Source organism: Juglans microcarpa x Juglans regia, chromosome 6D, assembly GCF_004785595.1.
Source record: "Juglans microcarpa x Juglans regia isolate MS1-56 chromosome 6D, Jm3101_v1.0, whole genome shotgun sequence".
Lineage (NCBI taxonomy): Eukaryota > Viridiplantae > Streptophyta > Magnoliopsida > Fagales > Juglandaceae > Juglans > Juglans microcarpa x Juglans regia.
In genome coordinates, this window is record NC_054604.1 from 8,203,363 (window position 1) to 8,228,362 (window position 25,000).

The 25,000-nt window shown below is 33.5% G+C and overlaps 1 protein-coding gene across 2 annotated transcripts; it reads right to left on the reverse strand.

Moving 5' to 3' along the window:
* Positions 1-1,517: 1,517 nt before the first annotated feature.
* On the reverse strand, positions 1,518-4,228 carry LOC121234223. 2 transcript variants are annotated; one of them, XM_041130084.1, is made up of 2 exons: positions 4,078-4,228; positions 1,518-3,632 (listed from the first exon to the last, which is right to left on the reverse strand). In XM_041130084.1, the coding sequence occupies exon 2, from the start codon at positions 3,559-3,561 to the stop codon at positions 1,942-1,944; it is 1,620 nt and encodes a 539-aa protein (XP_040986018.1). In that variant the 5' UTR covers positions 3,562-3,632; positions 4,078-4,228; the 3' UTR covers positions 1,518-1,941. The 2 variants fall into 2 exon arrangements, with proteins under 2 accessions (XP_040986018.1, XP_040986017.1); XM_041130083.1 differs by having other exon boundaries at positions 1,518-4,228.
* Between the last annotated feature and the right edge of the window lie 20,772 nt (positions 4,229-25,000).

The following is a 25,000-nucleotide window of genomic DNA, read 5'->3' on the forward strand; positions in this document are numbered from 1 at the left end:
TTATTATTGTTTTGAGATTTGAAAAAGTTGAATAGCCCTATCGATCACAAAGCTACGTACCCAAATAAAATATTCATTACTTATCTCAACTCATTCCACTACTATTCATTACTATTTATCAACTTTAAATCACAAATCTCACTATTATTTACAACTCATCTCAACTCATCTTCGAATCCAAACGACACCTTATACAATTTGCTCCAGTTGTCAATCTCTATCTCATTTAACGTGGTTTTCAGTATTTATCAGGACATGATTCTCCAATGCACACACATATATATATTCATTTTTCAGAAATGCTAAACGTCTCGAATTGGTGTCCCAAAAATGTGTCCCGAAACTCTTTTTTATTTTTTTATTTAGTGATTAAGGAAGTGTTTTTTAATGATGTTATGAATTTTTTATTTTTTTTAAAAATTTTTTATGATGATTAAAAAAATTTAAAAAGATGAAATATACTTTTCTCGGGACACTAATTCGGGACAAAATTTCGGTACACGTAGTGTTACTCTCCATTTTTCAAGGCATTGTCCCACAGTTGGGTGCTCCAAAAATAAATAAGATTTTCTAACACCGGGTTGACTTTTGATTACAGTTGACTCATATTTAATACCATTGTTCTCACGTCTTAAGAAGCAACGATCGGATGCCACGTGTCATCTTGCTCTCTCTTCTATATAGAGAGATTTATTATAAAAAGAATTTATTTTTTTTCCCTTCGAAGATATATGGAAAGTTAGTTCTTTGTACTACCATCTCAAACTCATGTAGCCAAGTCTCTAGCAAACTTGATAATAAAGTTTCAGATCTCTGAGTAAAGCTTAACCCAATTTGCAAGTTCTTATCTTTCAGCATGCATGGTGTGACCAATGAGGCCAAAACATGCTCGCGTGATTCATCCACCTAACAATAACTGCAATTTGCAGACAGCTTGAGTTTTTCTCACATAAATAAGAAGTGTTAAGATATAAAATAAATAATAAAATCTACTTCTTCCTATTAGTTTAAACTTTTGAGATAAGTGGCGATTTCACATGGTATCAGAGTAGAGGTCCTGAGTTTAAACCCTGACTCTACACTCTAATTCATTTAATTAAATATTACATTTGTTAGACCTACTCATTGAGGAAAATTCAGGCTCAAAAGTGAGAAGAAGTGTTAAGATATAAAATAAATAATAAAATCTACCTCTTCTCATTAGCTTAAACTTTTGGAACAAATGAAGCAGCTTGCACCGGCTTTATCTCGCAGAAATAACTCCATACTTATTACATCTTGTGGTCCATTCTCTCTTCTGCTATAAAGAAAAATAGATATATATTGAGCATAGTATATATGCAGATCAGGGGTTTGATGGCATGATTTGTGATCTTGTGAAGACTTAATAAGTTTGAGAGGGAAAGGAGGGGGAGTGTGAGATAGGTTGTCATGTTTTATGGAGGGTGACTAAACAACCACCTTCAGCTCACATGCCATCTTTATGTAATGTAACATTATAAAATTGCCTTTTATCTCCTCATGACTTGGCATACCAGTACCTGCTTTCAACATCTCACTCATTTTCTCTTTGATGCCAAGAATAAATAATTACCCCCAAAAACGGAAGTGATATATGAAAAAAGTACATCTCTAATGGAAGCTGAGAGTATGAGAAGAAATATAAGAACCAGGTTACAGAACTGAAGTTTCAAGTTGAAACAAATTGATATGAGCATTTAGTATGCAGTAAAGGTGGCTTATTCCTTTGACAGATAAAAAAAAAAAAAAAAAGTGTTAACAAAAGCTTATCTATGAAATTCGAAGATGGCCTACTTGAAGGCAGTGAGCAGGAATGACTAGGTGAAATACTTGAAAGAATTAATGAAATAGTATCCGGAAACTTGTTGTGTCTGTGTATACATACACTTGGGGAATCTTTAGTGGAAACCGTGGCCAGGACTAAGAAATTCGGTTAGAGATCCAATTCACGAGGGCCTCATGCTTGTGGGTGCTTCCCGCCCACCACGGTGGGAACCCAACATGGCCATTGCTCTCTTCTTCAACAGGAGCAGGAAGATTGAGGTCAAGAAAGTCCCGAATTTCCGGGACTGGTTTCTGAATCACAATGGTAGGAATAGGATTGTGTCTAGTGTCAGAGCCCCCAACCAAGTGGGATCTTTTATGACCTCCCAAGGCTTGGCCTGATTGAAAAACCTTGTGGCAAATTGGGCACTTATGCCCCTTACTAGTCTTCTTGGACCCTTGGCTTGTCTCGGTCTTTTTATCACAACCAGCAGCTATTTCTTGGTCAATGGAATTCTCATTCTTGCAGAGTTTCACGAGCTTACTATCTGCAGTAGGGTCGGGAGAGAGTTCGGTTTCGATGCTATTCTCACTACTCTCAATCCTTGAAGCAAAGCAGCCTTTGATCTTTTTATGACTAGCTCTGTGTCCTCCAAGAGCTTGGTATGAGTGAAAGACTTTGTTGCAAGTAGTACACTCAAATTTGCTCCTCTTATGGGGATTCTTGCAGATTTCAGACTCTAAAGAATTGGTAGTCAAATTTTTCAAGGACTCGGATCTCAATTCAGGATCATAGGAATCGTGGAACTTTCTCTTGCTTGAGTGACACTTAATGGAAGCCAATTGAGCTTGACTTAAAGCAGTCTCCTTGGAGAAATTCTTCCCCAATTCAACTTCAGAATCGTCAAATCCAAATTGATCATCGATCTGAGATGTCTTTATCATGTCATCATTGAAAAACCCATCATTTGAAGCTTCAGTTTTGTTTCTTCTAGACCGACTTCTTGAATTGCCAGAAGTACAGAATTCTGACCGTCTCCCTTTGAGATCCTCAGAATCCAAATTACCAGGCTCCAACTTCTTATAACTGAGTTTCTTCACTTTCTCATTCTCACTACCATTACAGACAGAAATCTTGCCCTCAATTTTGGAAATTGGGTTAGTTTGAAAAGATTCTGGAGTTTCTAAGAACACGGAATTATTATCAGAAGACTCAGCAGAAGAATTCAAACCACCCCAATGACCCACATCCCTAGAAAGCATCATCAAGCACATAGCAACCTCTTCTCGTTCTTGCTCAATCTCAGAAGCAGAAGAGGAAGCATTGGCTAAAGAAAAAGAAGAGGTTTCAGTGGCCGTGTACCTTGTTTTTCTTTCTGATCTCCTCCTCCGATTTGGAGCTGCGGTTTCATTGTCGGATTGACTGTCCATGGCCAGCTTCTGGTTAGCACTAGTCAATGAATCCTGATCCTCCAAGCTATTGGAATTCTTCTCTTTTTCTGAGTGACACTTCATGTGACCAAAGAGAGCTTTCCAAGACTGAAACTTTTTTCCACATTCTTTGCAGAACTTGTCAAAGAGTGAAGCCTCTTCACCTGAATCAGCAAGCCTCCTAGTTTTCTTGGGATTCTCTCTGAGGCCATAACCAGCATGAGTCCCAGGTTCCAAACCCATCTCAGTATTTGTCTGGTTTCTGCCAGTGTTGAAAGAGGAGAGCTTTATTTTGCTGAGTTTTCCTTCTGTTTCAGCTGAATTATTGCTCAAATGAGACCTCATATGGCCTCCCAAGGATCTACCACAAGGAAACCTCTTGCTGCAGAACTTGCACACATGTACTAATGCTCGACCTTCTTCCATTGAATTAGAATTACAGTACCACAAAGGAAAACACAGATCAGATTAGCAAATGGAACTTCAAATCTGATCACAGAATTCGTAACAATGCAAGGATTTCTAAGTTTCTTAAACTAAAAAGCCAAATGGTAATGAAACAGAGGACCGCAAGGAAAGAGAACGGAACCCAAATCAGAAAATTAAGCTGGAAGCTCAAATCTGGTTAGGAAATTGTGTTAGATCATGGTTTCTTGCTCCCCGAACTAATCAGAGAAGAACCCATCTCAGATTTAACAGAACTGTAAATCAGAAACCAAGATCTGACGCACGCACGAGGAAAGGAGGAGAGGAGAGGGCAAGTAAATGTGTAGTAGCTTTATTCTCTCACTAGTAGCTCTCTCATGGGTAGTTGAAATTTGAAGAAAAAATCAAACTTGAAGAAGGTGGGGGGTCTGTTACCTTTGTTGCTAATGATGGCGATGAACAAGCCAAGGAAGAAAAATTAAAAAGACTAAAAATGAGTGAGCGAGCGCTCGTTTCTCTTTTCTCCCACTACTTTCTCTCTCTGGGATTGACTATATTTGGAGGAGAAATCCATGCATGGAAGCAAAGATAAGAGAGAGAGAGAGAGAGAGGTAAAGGAGTGGAAAGATAGCAGCACGTGTACTCAACCGAGGATCCTACGCCACCACAAATCTAACGGCTTCAGATTTGTCCAGGTGAGCATCCCCATGGGTGAGGAACCCACTAAACTAACTGCCTTCCAACTATTCTTTCCTTTGTCTTGCTATCAAGGAATACCCTCCCTCTCTCTCTCTCTCTCTCTCTCTCTAAAATACACAGCTCCCTCCTCAAGTGAAAGGTTCCACTCTCCGGCCGTTATTCTTTTGGACTTTCTCCTTTTTTTTAAAAAAAAAAAAAACAAATGTTATTTTTATATTTCCAAAGACATATATCATGATTTTCCCCAAGTTGGGTCCACCAAGTTATCCTCAAACTAGTTTTCCAAAGTGAAGCTAGCATGCTCTGTCACTTTACCATATATAATCTATATATAAATTATCTTGGCTATTCTATGGGCGTTTTGAGTAGTTTGGTGTGCTTATTGGTTGGTGATGAAATTGAGATAATAATTTCTCAAAAGCGTTGCCTTTTTTTCAATACCCAATTGCAATAATTAAAAATGAGTAGAGGTTGGACAGTTCCTTTAATAATCCTATTACATTACAAAAATTCTTTTCCCATCAGTTACTATTCACCACCTCACACTCCACATCTCACATCCTATGAAAACACTTCTACATTCTATGAAAACATCCTCATACCTTATGAAAAAGTTATAAGTGTGGAGTGTGAAAATAAATAGTGACTGATATAAAACATTCCTCATTACATTAATGTCACATTAGTGCAATAAAAAAATATATATATAGTACAAAAAGTGGCAAATCAAGTTAAGTTAATGTTTGATTCAATATTTTTTTTTTTTTTTTTTTTTTTGTGTTTGATTAAGAATGCAAGAAAATGAGCGATTATTAAGATATGAGTTAATATAACACGAGTGTTATATAGAAAATGCATTGTTGTATACTGAAGCTAGCGGAGTAAGCATTATTGGAGAGTTTTGTTGTCTAATTATCAACTATGAAAGTATAAGAAGTCTTAATTAATTTTAGAGAAAGCAAATAACATGATAGCCAGACAATGCAGAGCAGAAAGGATATCGAAGCTTCAAAGATGGTTTACCAACGCATGGAGTTCACAAACGACTCATGTGATGATAGGAACAAGTAGATTTATAGAGAAATAGAGAATATCTTTATTTTTTGTTATATATGTTTACTTTTATATTAATTTAATCATACGTACAGGTTACAACCGATACTTTGTTATGTTTACTTGGTAAAGAATCATGAATAATAGGGGTGTAAATTTAAACCGAAAAATCGGACCGGTTGGTCCGGTTTTGAACCGGTTCGGTCCGAAACCGGTTCCTATATTATGAAAACCAGTCTGAACCCGTCCGGTTTTGATTCTGTAGTTTCCAGAACCAGACCGGACCGAACCGGACTGGTTGGAAAAATATATATGTATAAAAATTAATTTTATATATTATACAAAATATATATATATAAGTTTTATGTATAATATATAATTATATATTATATATTTATATATAATATATAATTATATATTATATATGAAATAATTTCATATTATAATTTATAAATTATAATATAAAATGTTAATCTTAAATATGAACATTTATAATTTGTTTGATCATATGTTATTAATATAATTATATATAAGATAATATTATTATAATATATAAAATAAAAGTTTAATCTTAAAGATGAAAATTTAATTGATCATATGCTTTAAACATAATATATATATTAAATTATTAATAACATTTTATCATAAGAAGTAATACTTTATTATATATTTTTTACATTTTAAAAAAATCGGAAAATCGGACCGGACCGGACCGGAAACTGATAAAACCGAATGTACCGATTTAGGAATGTAACCGGGACGTAATCGGTTTTAAAAAATAAAAAACCGGTATATACCGGTCGATCCTAAATTTTGTCTAAAACTGGACAAGACTGAACCGGTTACACCCTTAATGAATAACATCTTTCCTGCAAGAGCCAAAGTGATGGTGCTGTTTCTCTAAGCATAGATCCAATACATTAGGTAGCCTTAGATGTGTGTGTGTATTGGATAGAACGAAAGACATGATGGAAATTAACCATCTTCACTATGCGGTGATTCTATTGACAAGGGTAATTGGGCAGCTTTAGGGTTTATTTGAATACGGAAACGGTTTTATCTTATCATTACAATTTTATTAAATTTTTACATAAAATATAATAAATAATTAAACTTTTTCAAATCTTAAAATAATAATAATATTAAAAAATAATATGTTAATAATATTTTATTCAATTTTCATCTAAAACTATTTCATCTCATCTTACTTTTCAAACGTGACCTTAATTTTTTTTTATTGCACATCTATAGCACCTAGTTCCTTTTCTTTTTAAGGCGAAAATGGTATATAAATTTTAGACAGATTTTTTTTATGTTTTTCTTTTTTATATAATTAAATATTAAGAAACTAGAATTTATGGCATTTCCTAATTGTTTCAGCATAGAAATCATTTAATTTGAAACTCATGATCTATATATTGTGAATTTACATGCACTCCTACTCATGACAAGCCATTTTTGCAAGATCAAACCCTCTATATAAAGAGCTCAAAATTATTGATTGGATATCTAACTCATTATGGCTTTGGAGAGGTGAAAATACCTTATTACAAGTTTTCTAAATAATTGAAACAGATATTAAAACAAAGTACAAACTAGACATAGAGACAAAGGCAAGAATTTATGTTAATCTCTAAGGGAATCTTCTCTTTATAGGATCGGAATTCCCCTCATAAATACACCTGAATATTTAATTAATTAGTACAAGCTGCCTAAGCTTTTGGGTGAAATATTTAATTAGTATAAGCTTCTTAGGCTTGTGAGTGCTTAATTTAATTTCATATCTATATTTTTTTAGTTTGTGACAGACAAAAGAAGTGCTGGATGTAGTCTTTGTTATTATTCTGGAGTTCTACTAATTAGTATAAGTTTGTGTATAAATGCATCATTTATTGTAAAATTCATAACAATTAAAAAAAAAAAAATGATAGTTGCAATCATGAGTGTAGAAGCACCACGTAATCATTTTAAAAAAAGTGAATAAATATAAGATCCACATGAAAAGAAAATTAATTTTTTAATAGTAGACTTCACTCTTTTTCAAAATGACTATACGACGCTTACGCACTCCACGACTATATGTAGCATTACTCTTAAAAAAAAAGCACAAATACTTTTTTATGCTAACTGATGTTTCAGATTTACATATATTTTTTCAGTTTTTGAAGACTAAGGAGGTGCAAGATGTAGTTCTGAGTTAAAATTATAGAGTTATGTTACACAAATATTATTTATCATGAGATTCATTATAATTATGAAAAAATAAAATAAAATACATATTTTTTTTACGCCAGCCGATTGATGCATGTGTGAGCACGAGCATTGGTTTCTTCATATGCATATGTAAAATCATATTTTTTGGAGATTAATTTTGCATATCAAGAAAAACCCTCACATTAGATTATATATATTTGAGCCAAATAATAAAAAAAAAAAAATTATTATTTATTTTTTTCCTAAAATTATTTTTTTATATTTTACAATTAGTACCATTGCAAATTCTATCATTTAGCACTTATTAAAATTTTTTTCTTAAAATTCTATCCGTTGGTGGAGAGAGAGAGAGGGGAGGAGAGAGAAAAAAATCATAAAATAAGATTTAGAGAGTGAACAGTACCTTTTCAAATTTGTAGAAATAATTTTTAGATACGCATAATCCAATACAACCTAATTTAAGGTAATCATATTATAGAAATATATAGATATATATATATATATATAAATGCATAATCTAATGCTAGCGCTCTCATACTTTCCTTCATATTAGCAATCCATTTAACACGTGATCGATAAACAGATTTGCAAATAAATGTTTTACACAACGGGAAAGTTGTCGATTGGCAGAGACATGGCCATGGGGACGATGGCCCCGGATCGAGAGAGATGGTGAGAAACAGTGCCGGCCGCTTTGATTTTGAAGCCAACTCTCATCGCACTAACCGCAACGTGAATGTCTTATTAGCAGCAGCTACGAAAAATATATATACGATATGTATAGCCAAATCCAATTGACTTTGTGATTAGTTGCTCAATATATGTTGCGCTTTGTGCCCCTTTCTGCCGGCAGTTGAGTACAATGTTTAGCTGTAACTTGTCTGAATGTGTGATTGGATTTTCAGCATTTCTTCCTTTTTTTTCTTTTTGTATTTTAATGTTTGTGGATGAGGGAAAAAAAAAATCTGATTTTTCAACTGCAAACAGGTGCATGCACCAAAAAGGGCTAGCTAGCTTTGTGGTGTGCACGATAACGTGTGAGCCAATGATGCTGATCATCTCTTTTTTGGTTGATATTTGATGAACAACTTCAAACACATTAAACAAACATGATGATCAGTCTTAATTTTCTTTTATAGCTAGCTTGGTTGGAGTAGTTACCTTTTAGAAATTAAATTATGTCTTTCTAAAACAACAAATTAAATTCATGTTGAACACTGTAAATGTCAAAATATATATATATATATATATATATATATATTTATATATGTATTGAGCATCTCTAGAAGAAGGGGACGAAATGTTGAGCACATTTATTTTGATTATGTTGGGGACGTTACCGGGTCATAGATTTCACATAAATAAACTCTATCATCATTTATAACTTGTAAAAGATGAGATAGAACAAGACATGTACAAAAGAAGAATAATTATGACTAGCAAATGGAGGAGTACTACTCACTACAACAGATCATATCTTTTGGAATGAAAATTTTCATCTCAAAAGATTTAATTTTTGTCTCAAAATACATTTTGAGATGAAAACAAAGCATCTCAAGGTCATCCAAATATCACTGTCCCAAAAGATATTTTGAGATAAAAATAAAAATTTCGTCCCAAAAAATATATTTTAAGACAAAAATTTGCTAGACCGTTCCAACACGTTCGAACGGCCATTTTTTTTTTTGGACGGCTGAATTTCGTCCTAGAAAGGAGTTCGAATGCCAACAAAAAACGTTCGAACGTAGATTGTATGTTCTAACGTATCCTACATGGGTGGTTAATCGATACTAATCCGTTCGACCAAATAGACATGAGGGAACCTTCAAACAAATAAATTCATGATCGAACGGAAATTATATTTCTACGGATTGAGTAAGTTGTTCAAACATATAATGAAAGGATCGAGTGATTTACTACATAACAACCATTCGAACAGTATCATGTAATGTTCGAATAGTTGTTTATGATGTATCCTATTCGAACTTTTCATAGATGTTCGAATGGTTAATCTTTTATTTTAACCAAAAATTTAAAACAAAATAGGCATAATTAAATAATATTTTAAAAAATATGTTACAAATTGTTCAATACAAATAAAACTAGTCATAAGTCTGAACTAAATAAATGAAATATGAATAATACTAATAATGTCATACGTATAGAACTTCATAATTAAATCTCAAAATCTATGCAAAACACGAAAATTAGTTACTTGGAGGCCTGAACTGTTGCATAAACATCTGCATTTAGAATTTCATCTCCCTTCTGAACTCTTCTTGTTGTTCTTCTTGTTGTTTTATACACATCTCCATTTTGCTTATTTCGCCAATTGAGCCTTTAACTCATGCTGTCTTGCAGTCAATTTTTAATTCTAGAATTCGCATTCTCTAATGCTATAGAGGTACTTGATGTTAGGGAAGAGCTAGAAGGCTTTACACAACAACCAAACCCCTTAAATATCCTGATCATTTACCCAGAACTTGTGTAAAATCTTTAACATCACTTGTTGAAGAATTTTGATCTGATGCAATTTCAACACGTAAGACAACTATTTTAATTAATTAATATAAATAATTAATTAAAATATTCAAATAATTAATATTTTAATTAATTAATATAAATAATCCTACACCAACATAAATAATTAATATCGTCACAAATATTCAAATATATTTAATTAAAACAGATTATAATACTTACATAATTTTTATGAGTATCGTGATGAGTTCACTCTCTATTACGATTAGTATGTGATACAACATATAATTTTTTCAAATTATAATTGGTGTATGACTCTTCCTACAAAAGACATTGTTAATATATAAAATCAATTTTAAAATTAGTACCTCCAAAAAAACAAACTATATAGAATAAAAAATAAAAATTATATTACCAATTTCATAGAGAGGTGATGGAAAGATTTTGAGCTTGCATGATGATGAATCTTCAACTACGATCTATTTGTTTTGTTTATAGAACTTCGCTCATGCATAGAAGTTGCAAATATTAATAAGCGATAAAGAATTCATTTAATTTATCTTATATGATGCATCTTCAAACATGTCGCAAAAATTTTCCCAATTGGAAGGTCGAACATCTTGAAAATGATGTTGGTGTACATCTTCCTTATTTTTATACTTATTGTAATGCTCATGACACATTACATTATATTTACGGAATGCATTACACATAAGCTCTTCGACAGTCTTACGCTCCTCTCTCTGACTAAAATTTAGTTCGAAGTCATATTTGAAAAATATATATACATCTATTATCACTTAGAAAATATAATAATATCAATGTAAATTCATTATTTAAAAATATAAAAATATAACGTATGGTGCGACATTGTGGGCAATATATTCAGTAGGATTCGATCAGAGGCTTTCTACATTACGACATATATTTTACCTTTTGGGATCCTCATCACGCGATTTCTGCTACAAGCCGAGGTCTTCCAGATATTGTCAAGCGTGTCCAAGAGTCGATTGGACCGATCAACTCCTCCACCCTATCACAGAGCACAATGCACTCGAGACTTCATCATCGTGCTCCTAGGGATGAGTTAGTCGATACTCATGCCAGAGATGCACACCCGAAAGATCATGGAGTATCGGCCGGTGAGACATCCACACAACCCGAGGCCTCACGCACTGTTACTCCTAACCAAATTACTAATATAATACGTGTAGAGATCCGCACACAAGCTTCAAAGATGGTCGTTGCAGTATGTACGGAGATCTGGATTACCTTCTCTGACTTACTACAGAGATTACTGCTACTATTTCTGAGTTACGTATGGAGATTGATCTCGTGTCTGAGACTCAGCTCATGATCTATACTCGACTAACACAGCTAGAGGCATGCCTTACTTCAGTCGAGGATGTGTGCAGAGAGTTAGGATCTTAGTATTTTGTATTTTTAATTTATATTTTCTTTTGTTTTTGGTATGGACAATATTTGATGTTTGGTAAATTTAATTAATTATGAATTAAATCTAATTTTTTTTATAAACTAACTATTGATTTATATTATATATTATTTAATTAAAATTAATGTTAGCGTTCGAACAACACATATACCATTCGAATGAAAAAAAACCGTTCAAACTCTGTTATCCACATTTTAACATTGATGATCTACATGTTCGAAGGGTAAAGTGGTATGTTCGAATGGAAAATCAATTTCTGGCGCTTAACCAGCCAATTTCTTTATCATGTTCGAACTGTTATTTTATTAGGGACGAAATTTATCGTCCCTACATATACCATTCGAACACGTTCGAACGGTCAACATGTTTCAGTCTTTTTGGAGCAAACTCTGAATTTCATCCCTACATCTCATTTTTTGGAATGATTTTCATTTCATTCCAAACAAAAATTGTCCCAAAAACCAAATATTGTTGTAGTAACTTAAAAGGTCTAGACGGCTTTTTTAGGGTTCTTCTCTACCTCTTCCACGGCAACCTGACCTCTAATTTTTCTCATCTTTCCTTTTCCTGGTAACAGATGTAAAGACATATGAGCGCTAGTAATCTATAAACAATTTATGGTGAAACTTTTTCCCATGATTTTATGAACATAGATCTTAGTGTCAAACTACAAACTTCAGTGTTTCATTTTTTTTTTCCTGCCATTTGCCTTTATTTTATTATGTTTATAACTTTGTATCTCCTCCATTGGCATCGTTTCTAAGCTCATCTAACCAACCGTTGACTCCCGAATTCAGAATCTAAGATCAATAGATTAATATTAAATTAGGTTTCAATAATTTTCATTAGGCATAATGAGTACTACTGCTAGCTGAAGGAGACTTCACTTGTGAGTAAAGAGAAGAGAGTTGGCCCTCCAAAAGTGATGCTGAAATAGACAAGTACACTCCTTCCAAGGAAAGATTACCCACTCCTTTGTCTTCTGCCATTCCTACTTCTAGCAGTTTATCGAGAGTCTGAAAGATAAAAGATGCCCCATGTTGAGACATCTTTATTGTATAAAATTATCATTTATTTTAAAATTTTAATCTGAAAAAAAATATAAATTTTTATTATTTATTTTATATTTTAATACTCTCTCACGTATGGATCAGATTTTTTCTTAATGAGTAACCAAACACGTAGAATATTTTATTAAATGAGATAGAATGTAGAATTAAGATTCGAACTCATAAGTCAGGATCTTTTGTTTTGATATAAGGTATAATTATCACTTATCTAAAAAATTTAAACTAATAGGAAGAGGCGATAAATTTTTATTATTTATTTTCTTAACACTTCCCTCAAGCAATTACTCTTATGCCTCCCTGTATATGATTATATCCACGCCAAATTCCTAACACCATTTTGTTTAAACCAATTAATATATATCTTTTGTGCCATACAGATACCATGTTAGCAAAAATCTTATGTTTATTTTTTATTTTTTAGAAAAAAGAGATCCTATTGCCCTAAACATGCATAATACAAGTAGCTGAATAATTAATCTTATTAGTAGTATTCTTCAATTTAATTTTGACTAAGATCCAACCCAACAAAATCAATCATATTTTTTTTCAAGATGTAAATTATTTCCTTCATAATATTTTAGCTCAAAGCCAATATTGATTTTGTTTTCTTCTTTCTTACTCTCCCTTCAATTGCCCTTTCTCCTATTACCCCTCCAACTAAGAAATAAACATTTTTATCTCTTGTAAATATGTAAACTATTTCTCTTACTAATTCACCATCAAGAAACTAAATGGGAGAAATATATACAAAACCTTCTCCAACTATCATCAAATTTACAATCACCTCTCAAACTATTATATTAATTTTCGACAATCATCCCGCAAACTATTCAAAAATTATAGTATATTCCCTTTTCCCTTAAATGAAAATATTACCTTTAGAATTTTTAAAAAAAGGGTGATGCTACACCCATTGAGAAGTCTCACCAAACAACCTTTTTTTTGTTAAAAAAAAAAAAAAATTAACCTCTTAAACATTTTTTTTAAAATCATAAAGTTATTAAAAAATACTTTTTTAATCATTAGATAAAAACAAATACTAATCGGTGAGAATCCTCGATAGCACTCATTAAATAAAAACATATTCTCCTAAAAGAATCTATTAAATTCAAAAAATGATTTTTTTATTTAAAAAAAAAACCCTCTACATATATATATTATCTCCCATCTAATCTCCAACAATATTTGTACCACTCATTTCATGAAGAGGTCACCATAGATCATGAAAATCAAACAAGTGAGAAGTAATAATATGAAAAGATGTACTGGCCTAGAAACCTCAGCCAACTTACTTTCTTTGCTTGGGATCAAGCGCTAGCTGGGCAACTGCCCAACCTATGTCAGCTATATATATATATATATATATATATAATATCATATATGAGGGTTTTATATATAAATTTCTGGATTGCATGCACAGCAGCAGTTAGCTGAGCCGACACCACCCATCAAAAACCAATAAAGATATAAAAAATGATGAGAAAAGTTGCATGGATTACAAGCATATCAAGCTTTAATCAATTTACAAGCCAGCTAGCCAGTAAAAATCTTGGTGGTTGGGACAATTTTATTCAATCGCTTTCTGCTTAGTGTTGCAGAAAAAAAAAAAAAGGGAAAGAAAAGCTGAGTGGTATTACTGGAGTTGCAGAAGTAAACTCCCAACACCTCTCTCATGAAATCTTCTATGCCATTAATACACGTACATATATTTCTGGACTTTCTCTTATGCAATATAATAATATATGGGTACTGGATAATGCATTTTAGATTGTTTTAGTATTAAATATATGAAGCAACTACAAATCCACTACCCCCTCTCTCTCTCTCTCTCTCTCTCTCTCTCTATATATATATATATATATATATATATATATATATATATATATATATATATACACACACACATACACAGGACCTAATCATAAAGTTGCATGTGTTGCTTCATATAAGCAATAATGGTGCATGTGGTAGTGATCAGCAAGTACTACTCACCAGCAATGCTTTGGAAATACTCAAAAGAGTCAATGAATTTCAAAAATATGAAGGATAGAGCAAAATAAATAAGAACTTTTATGTGGGACCCTTTTCCTACCCCTTCGGCTTTTGGACTAAAGAGTTGGTTTTGGGATTTGGCATTTTAGTAAGCCTTCATCACTATCACTGATAGATACTCTATATGTTTGTTGGTTGCATTTTGGTAATTCTCCAAGCAAAATTCCTCTTTGCAGTGTGTGTACACGTATATATATACATGATAAATGATATTTATAGTTTTAAAATATATAAATCTCGCACACTATATTTAATAAAAACTAGATAAATATAAGACCTTCATAAAAAAATATTAAAGTGGACCACACCCTTTTTTTAAAGGAAATACACGGAGTTTGCACATCCTAAGATTGTATCTAGTATTACTATATATATATATATATATAGTTTCGTATATACCTAATCCAAGTCCATGTGGGTTTAATTAAGAATTTAAAGATTAGTTATCTAACTGTTCTAATACACTGGCATTGGCTCAAAATAAATGGAACTGTAGCATTCTTTTCTTTTCTTTCTTTTTTTCTGTGTATTATTTCATATTAATTAGGTTTTGTCAAAACTCAGAAGGAATTACTTTTTGAAATCAAATGCAATAAAGTGTTTCGATCAACAAATGAGAGTTCATTTCCTGGTTCATAAAATTGATGTCCTGATCGAAAATTGAAATCGCGAGACTCCCAAAAAAAAAAAAAAAAAAAAGAGGTAAGTGAGATCTGCAAGAACTTTTCCATCAGTAGAACACTTTCATCTGCTCGATCTTATAGAATCTGATGACTGTAAAATCATCATGAATAAGTTGGTGTCTTCAACTTTTATTAATTTGTCAAGAAAAATAATCTAATACCACTTTTTTTTTTCTTCTTTATGACATAGGACTCACGATAAAACCATGTCTTGTGACCTAAATATCTCCTCGAATATGCAACATATATAATCTTTGTAGTGTCAGTAAATGGCATGCAGTTTGTATCATAAAAAGATCGAAGTGTTCATTTTTCTCCAAATGGAATACTACTGATAAGAGATTAATTTCCTGATGTAAATTAGCTTCAAACCTCAACTGATGATCATTGCTCCTTTTCACCTTTTTTTTTTTTTTTTAACTAAGCCAAACTCAGTAATTCAGTAAGCCAAATTCAGAATCTCAACACCAGAAAATTAACATGTACTCTATAAAACAGTCCTCTACTATATATAAAGATCCAAATGGATCAGATTACTTGATCAATGAATTACAGGTGGAAAGTAAAGACAGAAGAATTAAAAGTGGTTGCTTTGTTTATTAGGTAAACATAACCATGATCAATCACAGGACTAGACCCACTTTGATGATGATGATGAAGATCATGCATATATATAGTTGAAATTAGCTTATTTCTCTGATTTTGATTAAAAAGAAGACTAGGCTGCTTTGTTAATGGACACAGTGGCAGAAGCAGTAGTATTGAATGAGGCACTACTGCACTTATAACTTAGACCAATTGAGTGTACAGATTCTGCAGAATAGTACAACTTATTACAATTCTTTAATGGCTGAAAAAGCATATATAACTTTTTCCACCCAGTCAGCACGAGTAGTATGAACAAACAACTGTTTGGTTCTCAAAAGGGTTCAGAAAAAAGTGATAATTAGACGGTGGAAATTTCATGCTTTCTTTAATTACTTTCACATGAGTACATATATATTCCATGGATGAAGTGCTGTTGCGTGCAGGCTATTGTATATGAGAGACTTGGGTTGCCATCAATCTTTACACACCCGCCAAAATTTAGTACTCTTTTTTTTTAACCACTACTTTATGGTAATGTTTTGCTTTGTCACTGGTTGTGACGTTTTGTGTACAATTGCTGGACCAATATTAATGGATACTGCAAAGAAAATTGGAGAGCTTCATTAATGTGGCTAGGTATAGATTCATTATACATAATGGAAACCCGGCATCTTTCATTACTGACAAATGGGAAACCATGCCTCATTCATTTAGGCAACTTTTGTTTTTTGTTTTTTTCCTCTCTCTAGGAACCCTCTACTCACTCCAAAACATCCAGACCAAAGTGCATGAATAACTAAAAAAAGGGAAATACACTCAGAAGAATTTGGGAACAATGGAACAAATTCGATCTCACAGTTCTTACCCAATAGACTACTCTATATTGGCCAAGAGAGAGGCCACCTTTGAAAGTGGTTTAAATTGGCATTCTAGTTAGAAGATCGTTGAGAGTTTCTACAGCAGCCACCATGGTATGTGGAGGCCGCAGTAGAGTAGTACAGACTCTTAGTTTATTATAATAGTTGCAAAAGATCTCCATTTCCACAACCTTGAGCTAGAAAGCACAAGCTGGAGATGATTCTTAGCAAAGAAGAGACAATCAAACGACCAATAATTTAGGGTGGAGCACCGATTGAGTTGGAGTTGGTATCCAGGAAACTCGACTCTGACTCCGACTCCATTAAAACGAATCAAAGTCGGATTTGCACTCTGTAATGATCAAGTCTATAATTTGAGTCCATCATTAAAACAACAAAAACCAAATCACCCAAAAGCATGCCCAAAAGAAGAGGCAATATCTGAGTTATTCAATCATATGACCAAAATATAAATTTAATTTGTGGCGAAAAATTCCACACCATCCTTGCATATATTAATAAGCAAGTTCCACACCATTTGTCACCAAAGGCAAGGCTAAGACAATGAAATGAAGAAGACAGATGACGACAAGGAACACCTAGATGATGAGGGTCTGATTGTGAGGGGTAGTGGCAGCCGGTGGGTGAAGGAGTGAGGGCTTGGGGCAACGACGCGCCCAGAGTGAAGACTGGGGAGGGAGGGAGAGAGAGAGAGAGAGATGAATGAGTTACACCGTGAGGGTTTTAGATGACAAGGGGTTAGGGTTAGAAATAGGGTACTAAACAACGTCGTTTGGGTGGGGAAAACGACTCCATTTTCATTAATGGGCTGAGGAACTAAACAGCCTGCAAAACAGCGCCATTTTATGTCACCCAAACGAAGTCATTATGGGCTTGGCTAGTGCGGTTTTGGGCTAATATTTTTTTTCCTAAACCCTAAGTTTAATCTTTATTTAAACTTTAATATTTTTATATATAAAAAAAATCACATTTTTATGGTTCTTTTAAACGCTAAATTTAATTGTTAATATTGAATCATTGGTAATTAACAATTACTTTTTTACTAGTATTGAACTATATATGTGTAGTTTATAACTATTAACAATTGTTCTATATATACAATTACACACCATCATTTTTCTAGTTACATATTACTTTATTAGAATCTAGATAATAGATTGATAGTCTTATAATATATAAATTATACACTATTAGTTAGTCAAGTTTCATCTACTCTAACATATATAATATGTATGATAGTAATACTATGATGTGTCTTGTGTACATATAATTGATTATTAGTCTACTAATATTATTATTTAATAATTATTGCATACTAGTATAGTATTGAATTTAACAATATAAGTTCTAGACTTTTTATATGAGTATATATGATTAATATATAAATAATACATATTTTTCTAACCTATGTATATTGTCAGAGTTAGAGGTCAAAGTCAGAGTCGGGTCAGAGTTGGGTCAGAGTCGGTCAAATAGCAAATCGGCTTCGACTCTAACTCCAACTCCAACTCCATCTCGATGGTGCGGAGTCGATACCGGAGTTGAATTTTTGCATAGCCCTACTTTTATAAGTCCCACCAAGTTTTATTTAGCTGAGAAACTCAAATCCTTGAAGAGGGACTTGAAGATGTGTAATGCAAATGTCTTTGGACATACTGAGAGTGGTCCCTTTTGTGAGGATCTATAGGTTTTGGAGAGAAGGGAGGTGAGCACTCCTCTTTCTGTGGAGGTGTCTTGTAGGAATTTATTTATTACGACGAAGCTTGAGAATGTGCTTTTTATAGAAGAAATATCTTGAAGACAGATATCGTGAACCCTTTGGTTTAAAGAAGAGGATGGATGTACTAAATTCTTTCATTGGATGAATAATCTCATCCTAGAAATAATGATATTGAGATGCTTCAAGTTGATGGACCGGTTTGTTCAGATCATGATGCTACTAAGAGTCATATTGTCAATTTTTATGAAGATTCTTACATAACAATTCCCTTAGAGGCCTAAACTTGATGGTTTGTCCTTTGAGGCTACTGATCAGTCGAGCTCTATGTGGTTGAAGAGACATTTTAAGATGGGTGAGGCTTTTCATGTGATTCATGGGATGACTAAGGATAAAGCTCTGGATCTGGATGGGCTTTTTATGGATTTCTTCTATGATTGTTGGTGAGGATATCATGAAGGTTTTTCACCAACTTCATTCTTTTGGAAAGTCCGGAGAAAGCCTTAATGCAACTTTTATTTCCCTTATCCCTAAGGAAGTTGGGGCTGTAGAAGTAAAGGATTTTCAACCCATTAGTCTCGTTAATGGGGTGTACAAGATACTTTCTAAAGTTCTTACTAATCGCATCGCATGAATGTTGTTATAAGTAGTATTATATCAAAACCCATGAATGATTTTGTTAATGGAAGACAAATCTTGAATTTGGTTCTTATTACTAATGAATGTCTAGATAGTAGAATCAAGATGGGATCATTTGGCATCCTATGCAATTTAGATATGGGGAAGGCATATGATCATATCAACTGAGACTTTTTGTGTTACTTACTTGGGAGGTGTGATTTTGAGAAAGTTTATAGATTAGGCATTGTATTTCTAGTATCCCTTTTTTGGTATTGGTGAAAGGAGCTCCAGTGGGGTTTCTTAACAGTTCTAGAACATTGAGACAAGATGACCTTATTTCCCTTTCCCTTTTGTCATTGTTAAGGACGCCATCAACCATATGTTGGGTGTAGTTGTTAATGGAGGTTTTCTTTCTGGCTTTTCAGTAGGAGGTGTTGCTACTTCTCACCAAATTTTTCCTAATGATTCCTTACTTTCTTTTAGCTAAATCTTGGTCATTTTCAATATTTGAAGGCTCTATTGCTATGTTTTGAAGTTGTCTCGGGACTAAATGTGAATTTATCGAATTTCGAAATGGTTCATGTGGGTTCAATGAATAATGTTCACTGCTTGCCAAACATTTTGGGCTATAAGGTTTCTTCGCTTCCCTTGAACTATCTTAGTCTTCTGTTGAGAGCTATTTTCAAGGCGAAATCTATTGGAGGTTGTTTTAGAAAAAATTGATAGAAGGTTGGCAGTTTAGAAAAGAATTTATTTGTCAAATGGTGGTAGAATACTCTTATCAAAAGTACTTTATCTAACCTCCCTATATATTTTCTTTCATTATTTTTGTTACTTACAAGTGTGGCTTCTCTTATTGAGAAAACTTTCCACAGTTTACTTTAAGGAGGTATTTGGGAGGAAGCCAAGTCTCATCTTGTCAGTTGAGATAAAGTTGTTCTCTGATACCTTGTGGTGGTTTAAGGGTGCGTAAGTTGAGGGTCTTCAATAAAGCACTCTTGAAAAAATGGTTATGAAGATATCATTAGAAAAATGAGACTTTGTCAAGAGTAGTTATAGATTCAAAATATGGGAGTATTGGGGGTTGGTGTTCTGATGAAGTCAGGGGGCATATGGTTTAGGGTTGTGGAAAAATATTTGTTCTGGATGGGAAAGGTTCTCCACTTTTTCAGACTGACAGTTGTGAGAGGTCATGGTGTTTATTTGTGGCACGATGTTTGGTGTGGTGCAAGGGCTGTTAAGTATATTTTTCTCACTCTTTACCTGGCTTCTAGTGACAAAGAGGTCATGGTAGCTTACTTCTTGGTGTGTTACAATGGCTCTATCCATTGAAATGCCATTTTTTAGAACGGCTCAAAATTGAGAATTTGGAACGTTTGCTAATTTATTTTATCCATTGTATGCTGTCTTTTGGTAATATGGTGGAGAACAGAATGATTTGGACTCCTGGTGGGAGTAAAAGGTTTTCAGTGCGTTCCAACTACAAGGCCATTTTGGGATTTTCTAGGTTGAGAGTCTTCAATAAAGCACTCTTGGAAAAATGGTTATGAATATATCATTAGGAAGTGGAGGCTTTGTGAAGAGTAGTTATAGATTCAAAATATGGGAGTATGGGAGGTTGGTGTTCTAATGAAATCAGGGGGCATATGGTTTAGGGTTGTGGAAAAATAGTCGTTCCGGATGGGAAAGGTTCTCCACTTTTTTAGATTGACAGTTGGGAGAGGTCATGGTGTTTATTTGTGGCACGATTTTGGTGTGGTGCAAGGGCTATTAAGTATATTTTTCTCACTCTTTACCTGACTTCTAGTAACAAAGAAGACGTGGTGGCTTACTTCTTGGTGTGTTCCAATGGCTCTATCCATTGAAACACCATTTTTTTAGAGCGGCTCAAAATTGAGAACTTGGAACGTTTGCTAATTTCTTTTATCCATTGTATGCAATGTCTTTTGGTAATATGGTGGAGGACAGGATGATTTGGACTCTAGTAGGAGTAAAAGGTTTTCGGTGCGTTCCTATTACAAGGCCATTTTGGGATTTTCTAATGATCATTGGTTTTCCTCAAAAAGTATATGGAATTGTACGATTCCTCCTAGGATTTTTTGTTTCTTTTTTTTTTTTTTTTTTTAAATCTGGACTACATCCCTTGGGAGAATCCTCACCATTGACAATTTGAGGAAATGTGGTCTCATCATTATGGATTAGTGCTTTTGTGTAAGAAAAAATTGTGGAATGAGATCTTTAACCGAACCATTGTGGCATGGGTTATGCCTAGAAGAGTTTCGAATATTTTTAACTACCAGAGAGGAGGTAATATTCGTATTGTCACTATGTGGAAAATGATCCCTCATTGTATTATATGGTGTTTGTGGATGGAGAAAAATAATAGGTTTTTTTAAGATCAGAAACGTTCATTGGATGAGCTAAAGAGATTCTTTTTTAAACACACTATTTTCTTGGGCTTCTATCATAATTGGTAATGAGGACAGTTTTCATTATTTGCTTGTATCCATTACTAGTGTTTAGTGTTAATTAGGCGTAATCCAATGTATACTTCCTGCATATTTTGGCTATGCCTTTTCTTTTCTTTTTTTATTAATGTAGCTTTACTTTTACTTATCAAAAAAATGATTAGATTGCATGGTTAACCTTTTCTCTACCTTGGTTAATAGCACACCAAGTGGTTTCTTTCAAAGCTCCGGGAGTTTGAGACAAGTTAATCGTCTATCTTATGTATACTTCCTATGTACTTGGGCTATACATTTTTCTATTAATAAAATTTTACTTTTACTTATAAAAGAATCTTTTCTCTTATTCGCCAACAATACCCTAATGTTTTGTGAGGCCAACCTTGACCGTATTATTTGAGGCTTAAGGGCACTTCTTCTTCTATGCTTTGAAGTTGTTTCTGGATTGAATGGGGGCATGCTCATAATGTGGAAAGCCATATTTTCCATCCTTGGATGCAAGATTTCTTGCTTGCTAATGAAATGCCTTGGACTCTCGTTGGGTCGATATCAATTTTGGATGATGTGCTAGAAAAATGAAGCAGACACTCGCTAGTTAGAAGATGTTGTACTTATCCAAAGGTGGCAGAGTTACACTTATTAAGAGTACCATCTTCAATATACCGATCTACTTCCTATCATTGTTTCCACTTCCCTCCAAGGTAGCTTACCGAAACTTTAACGGGATTTCCTTTTTCTTTTGGGGGGGGGGGTGAATAATGTGCGTTCGTAAAGTGGCTTGTCTTCCTATGTCAAGAGGAAGCCATTTTCAAGCATGCTTTGCAACCCAAAAGAGAAACCTATGGCTCCTAGGTGCAAACCTTGATTTTTCTACCTCATTTAAAGCTTGATATGCTTTGTCTACCTCACGTCTAAAATGTGCAACTCTCATCTATAAAAGTATGCAATTAAAAGTTGAGATAGTATTGACCAGATAGCAGAGAGCACAAATGATATACGTTGAGTGTTATAGCCAATTGATTGTTTCTCTGTAATAAGATTGTGAGGCTTTGATATATTGGGGCTTTGGGTTTAAGTGACTTGTTGCCATTCTTTGTACTCCATCTTTTGACTAGTGAATTTTTTTGAGATTGTCTTCGTCAATGGGTATAGGTTTTTCTTCAATCTGAACCACTTAAATCTTAGTGTCTTGTGTGATTGCTTAAATTTATTTATTTTATTTATTTATCTTTTTTCTACTTCTTGGCAATCTTAAAATCTCCATTTGTCACAATAATGTGCTTAAATCTCATCCAACAAAATGGGCCATAGTTTGTTCCCCAATTTCATAAGGATGCCCGGATATCACTTAGAATGGGAAATTTTCTAGAGAGCCGTCGTAGATTCAAAAGTATAGTAGAGCATGGAGAGATTGGTGCTTGAACGAGACGAGTGGACCATATGGGGTGGGGCTTTTGAAGCACATCATAAGAGGATGGAGTACATACTTTTGTTATACCCATTTTGAGGTGGGTGATGGATCCATAATCAGATTCTGGCATGACATATAGTGTGGTGAAAGTGCATTCAAAGAATCTTATCCATAATTCTATGGTACAACGAGAATGAAGGAAGCCTCGATTGTGGACTTGCTAGATCAATCCATTGCACTCCCCAATAAAATGTCACATTTTTTAGAGTCACCCATGATTGGAAAGTTAACGCATTTTTCAAATTCTAATCTAGTATACTATATTCCTATGAGGGGAAGTTGAAGATAAGCTTTTTTAGAGTCTTGGATTGTTGTTTATGCAAAAAGAGCATTCTCTAATCACCTACTAATACATTTTGAGATTGCCACGATCTTGTGAAATGGCTTCTTTGCTAGGGTAGGCGTAGTTTGAGTAATGCTAAGAAAGGTTATCGATCTCTTAGCTTCATGGAGAGGCCTTCAAGGCATTTCTCAGATTGCCGTAATTTGGAAGATGATATTGATCTGCCTATAGTGTCTTTAGAGGGAGAAGAACGAGAGAAGCTTTAAAGATTATGAGCGGTCAATGGATGAGTTTAGAACTTTCTTTTCAGTACTTTGTTCGATTAGTCGACTATAATTGATTTTATTAGATGAACATTCATGAATTTCTTGTACCACTAGAGTATCACACCTAGGCGTTGCTCTTGTATATGTCTCATATACTCGGACTCTTGCCTATCCTTATGATCATTAAAACCTTGTTTACCGATAAAAAAAAATAGTTAAACATCTCACCGAATTTCTTATTTTTTATGATATTGGGAAAAAAAATAGAAATTTTCTTGGAACACAAAAAGCTCATTGAGAACTTCAAGGTTAGAGATGGTCATACTCCAAGTTTAGAAATGTAAATTATTTTAGATACCATAGGTAGTCACTAGATAATTTTTCTTTTAAGTAAGTTATGCATTCTGATTTTGTTTCTACCATGTTTATGCATTCTGATTTTGTTTCTACATGTTCTGATGGCAAAATTGTTTACCATTAAGCTTTTTAGAATGCTTTGTATCAATCCATGCCATGATAATCAATCGTAGCGCCTTTTGCAAGTTCATAAGTCAGCTACCTGCTTTCTCCTTCATTGTAAAAAATTCATTGAATTGGTTTGTGTATGTTCTTTTGTTTATCATGTTTATTTTGTTTGGCGAACATGATAAAAAATTCTGGTTGGCAAACTTGATCAAAATAGCTTAAATTTTTGTGTATAAAACTATGATTAGTAAACAAAGTATTTGATCAAAATAGCTTAAATTTTTGTGTATAAAACTATGATTAGTAAACAAAAATACTTTGATCATGTTCGCCAACCAAAATTTTTCATTTTTCTTCAACTTTCTATATACTCATTTTTTAATCCCCAAATAAATTCATCTTGCTAAACATGGTTTTCATCTAATCATTAGTGTACTGATCCATCACTTACACCAAAACCAAATATAAAAAATACCTTTCATGACAAATACCAAAAACACACCCCTCAAACATGATTTTTTCCAAGCATCTTTTCAATTGGTCTTATCACTTTTTGCATGGCAAGCAAATACAAACACATGGGAAAAGAATTTCTCGATTTTTGAACGTTTTGTTCTTATAAACAATGAGAGACACCGGTCTCTATGCTTGCTTAATACAATCTATGGTTGAGGGCACTAGATTGAATTAGCTACAAGATGGGCTCTGTAGAGAAGAAATCAAAACAATAGTCAAGGTGGATCCTCTACTGACGTCCAGATGAGGGAAGAGGATGTCAATTTAAGGTACGGAGGTGAGGTGCAGACCAGAAAAGTATGCCTGGATTTTTAGTCTTCCATGGAGAAGATCCAGCTAGCTGGATCTCTGACAGGTTTCAAGACCTAAAGAAATCTGGACAA

Excerpts from the sequence above, each read along its gene's own strand:
- LOC121234223 (XM_041130083.1), bottom strand. The coding sequence starts at position 3,642 with ATGGAAGAAGGTCGAGCATTAGTACATGTGTGCAAGTTCTGCAGCAAG.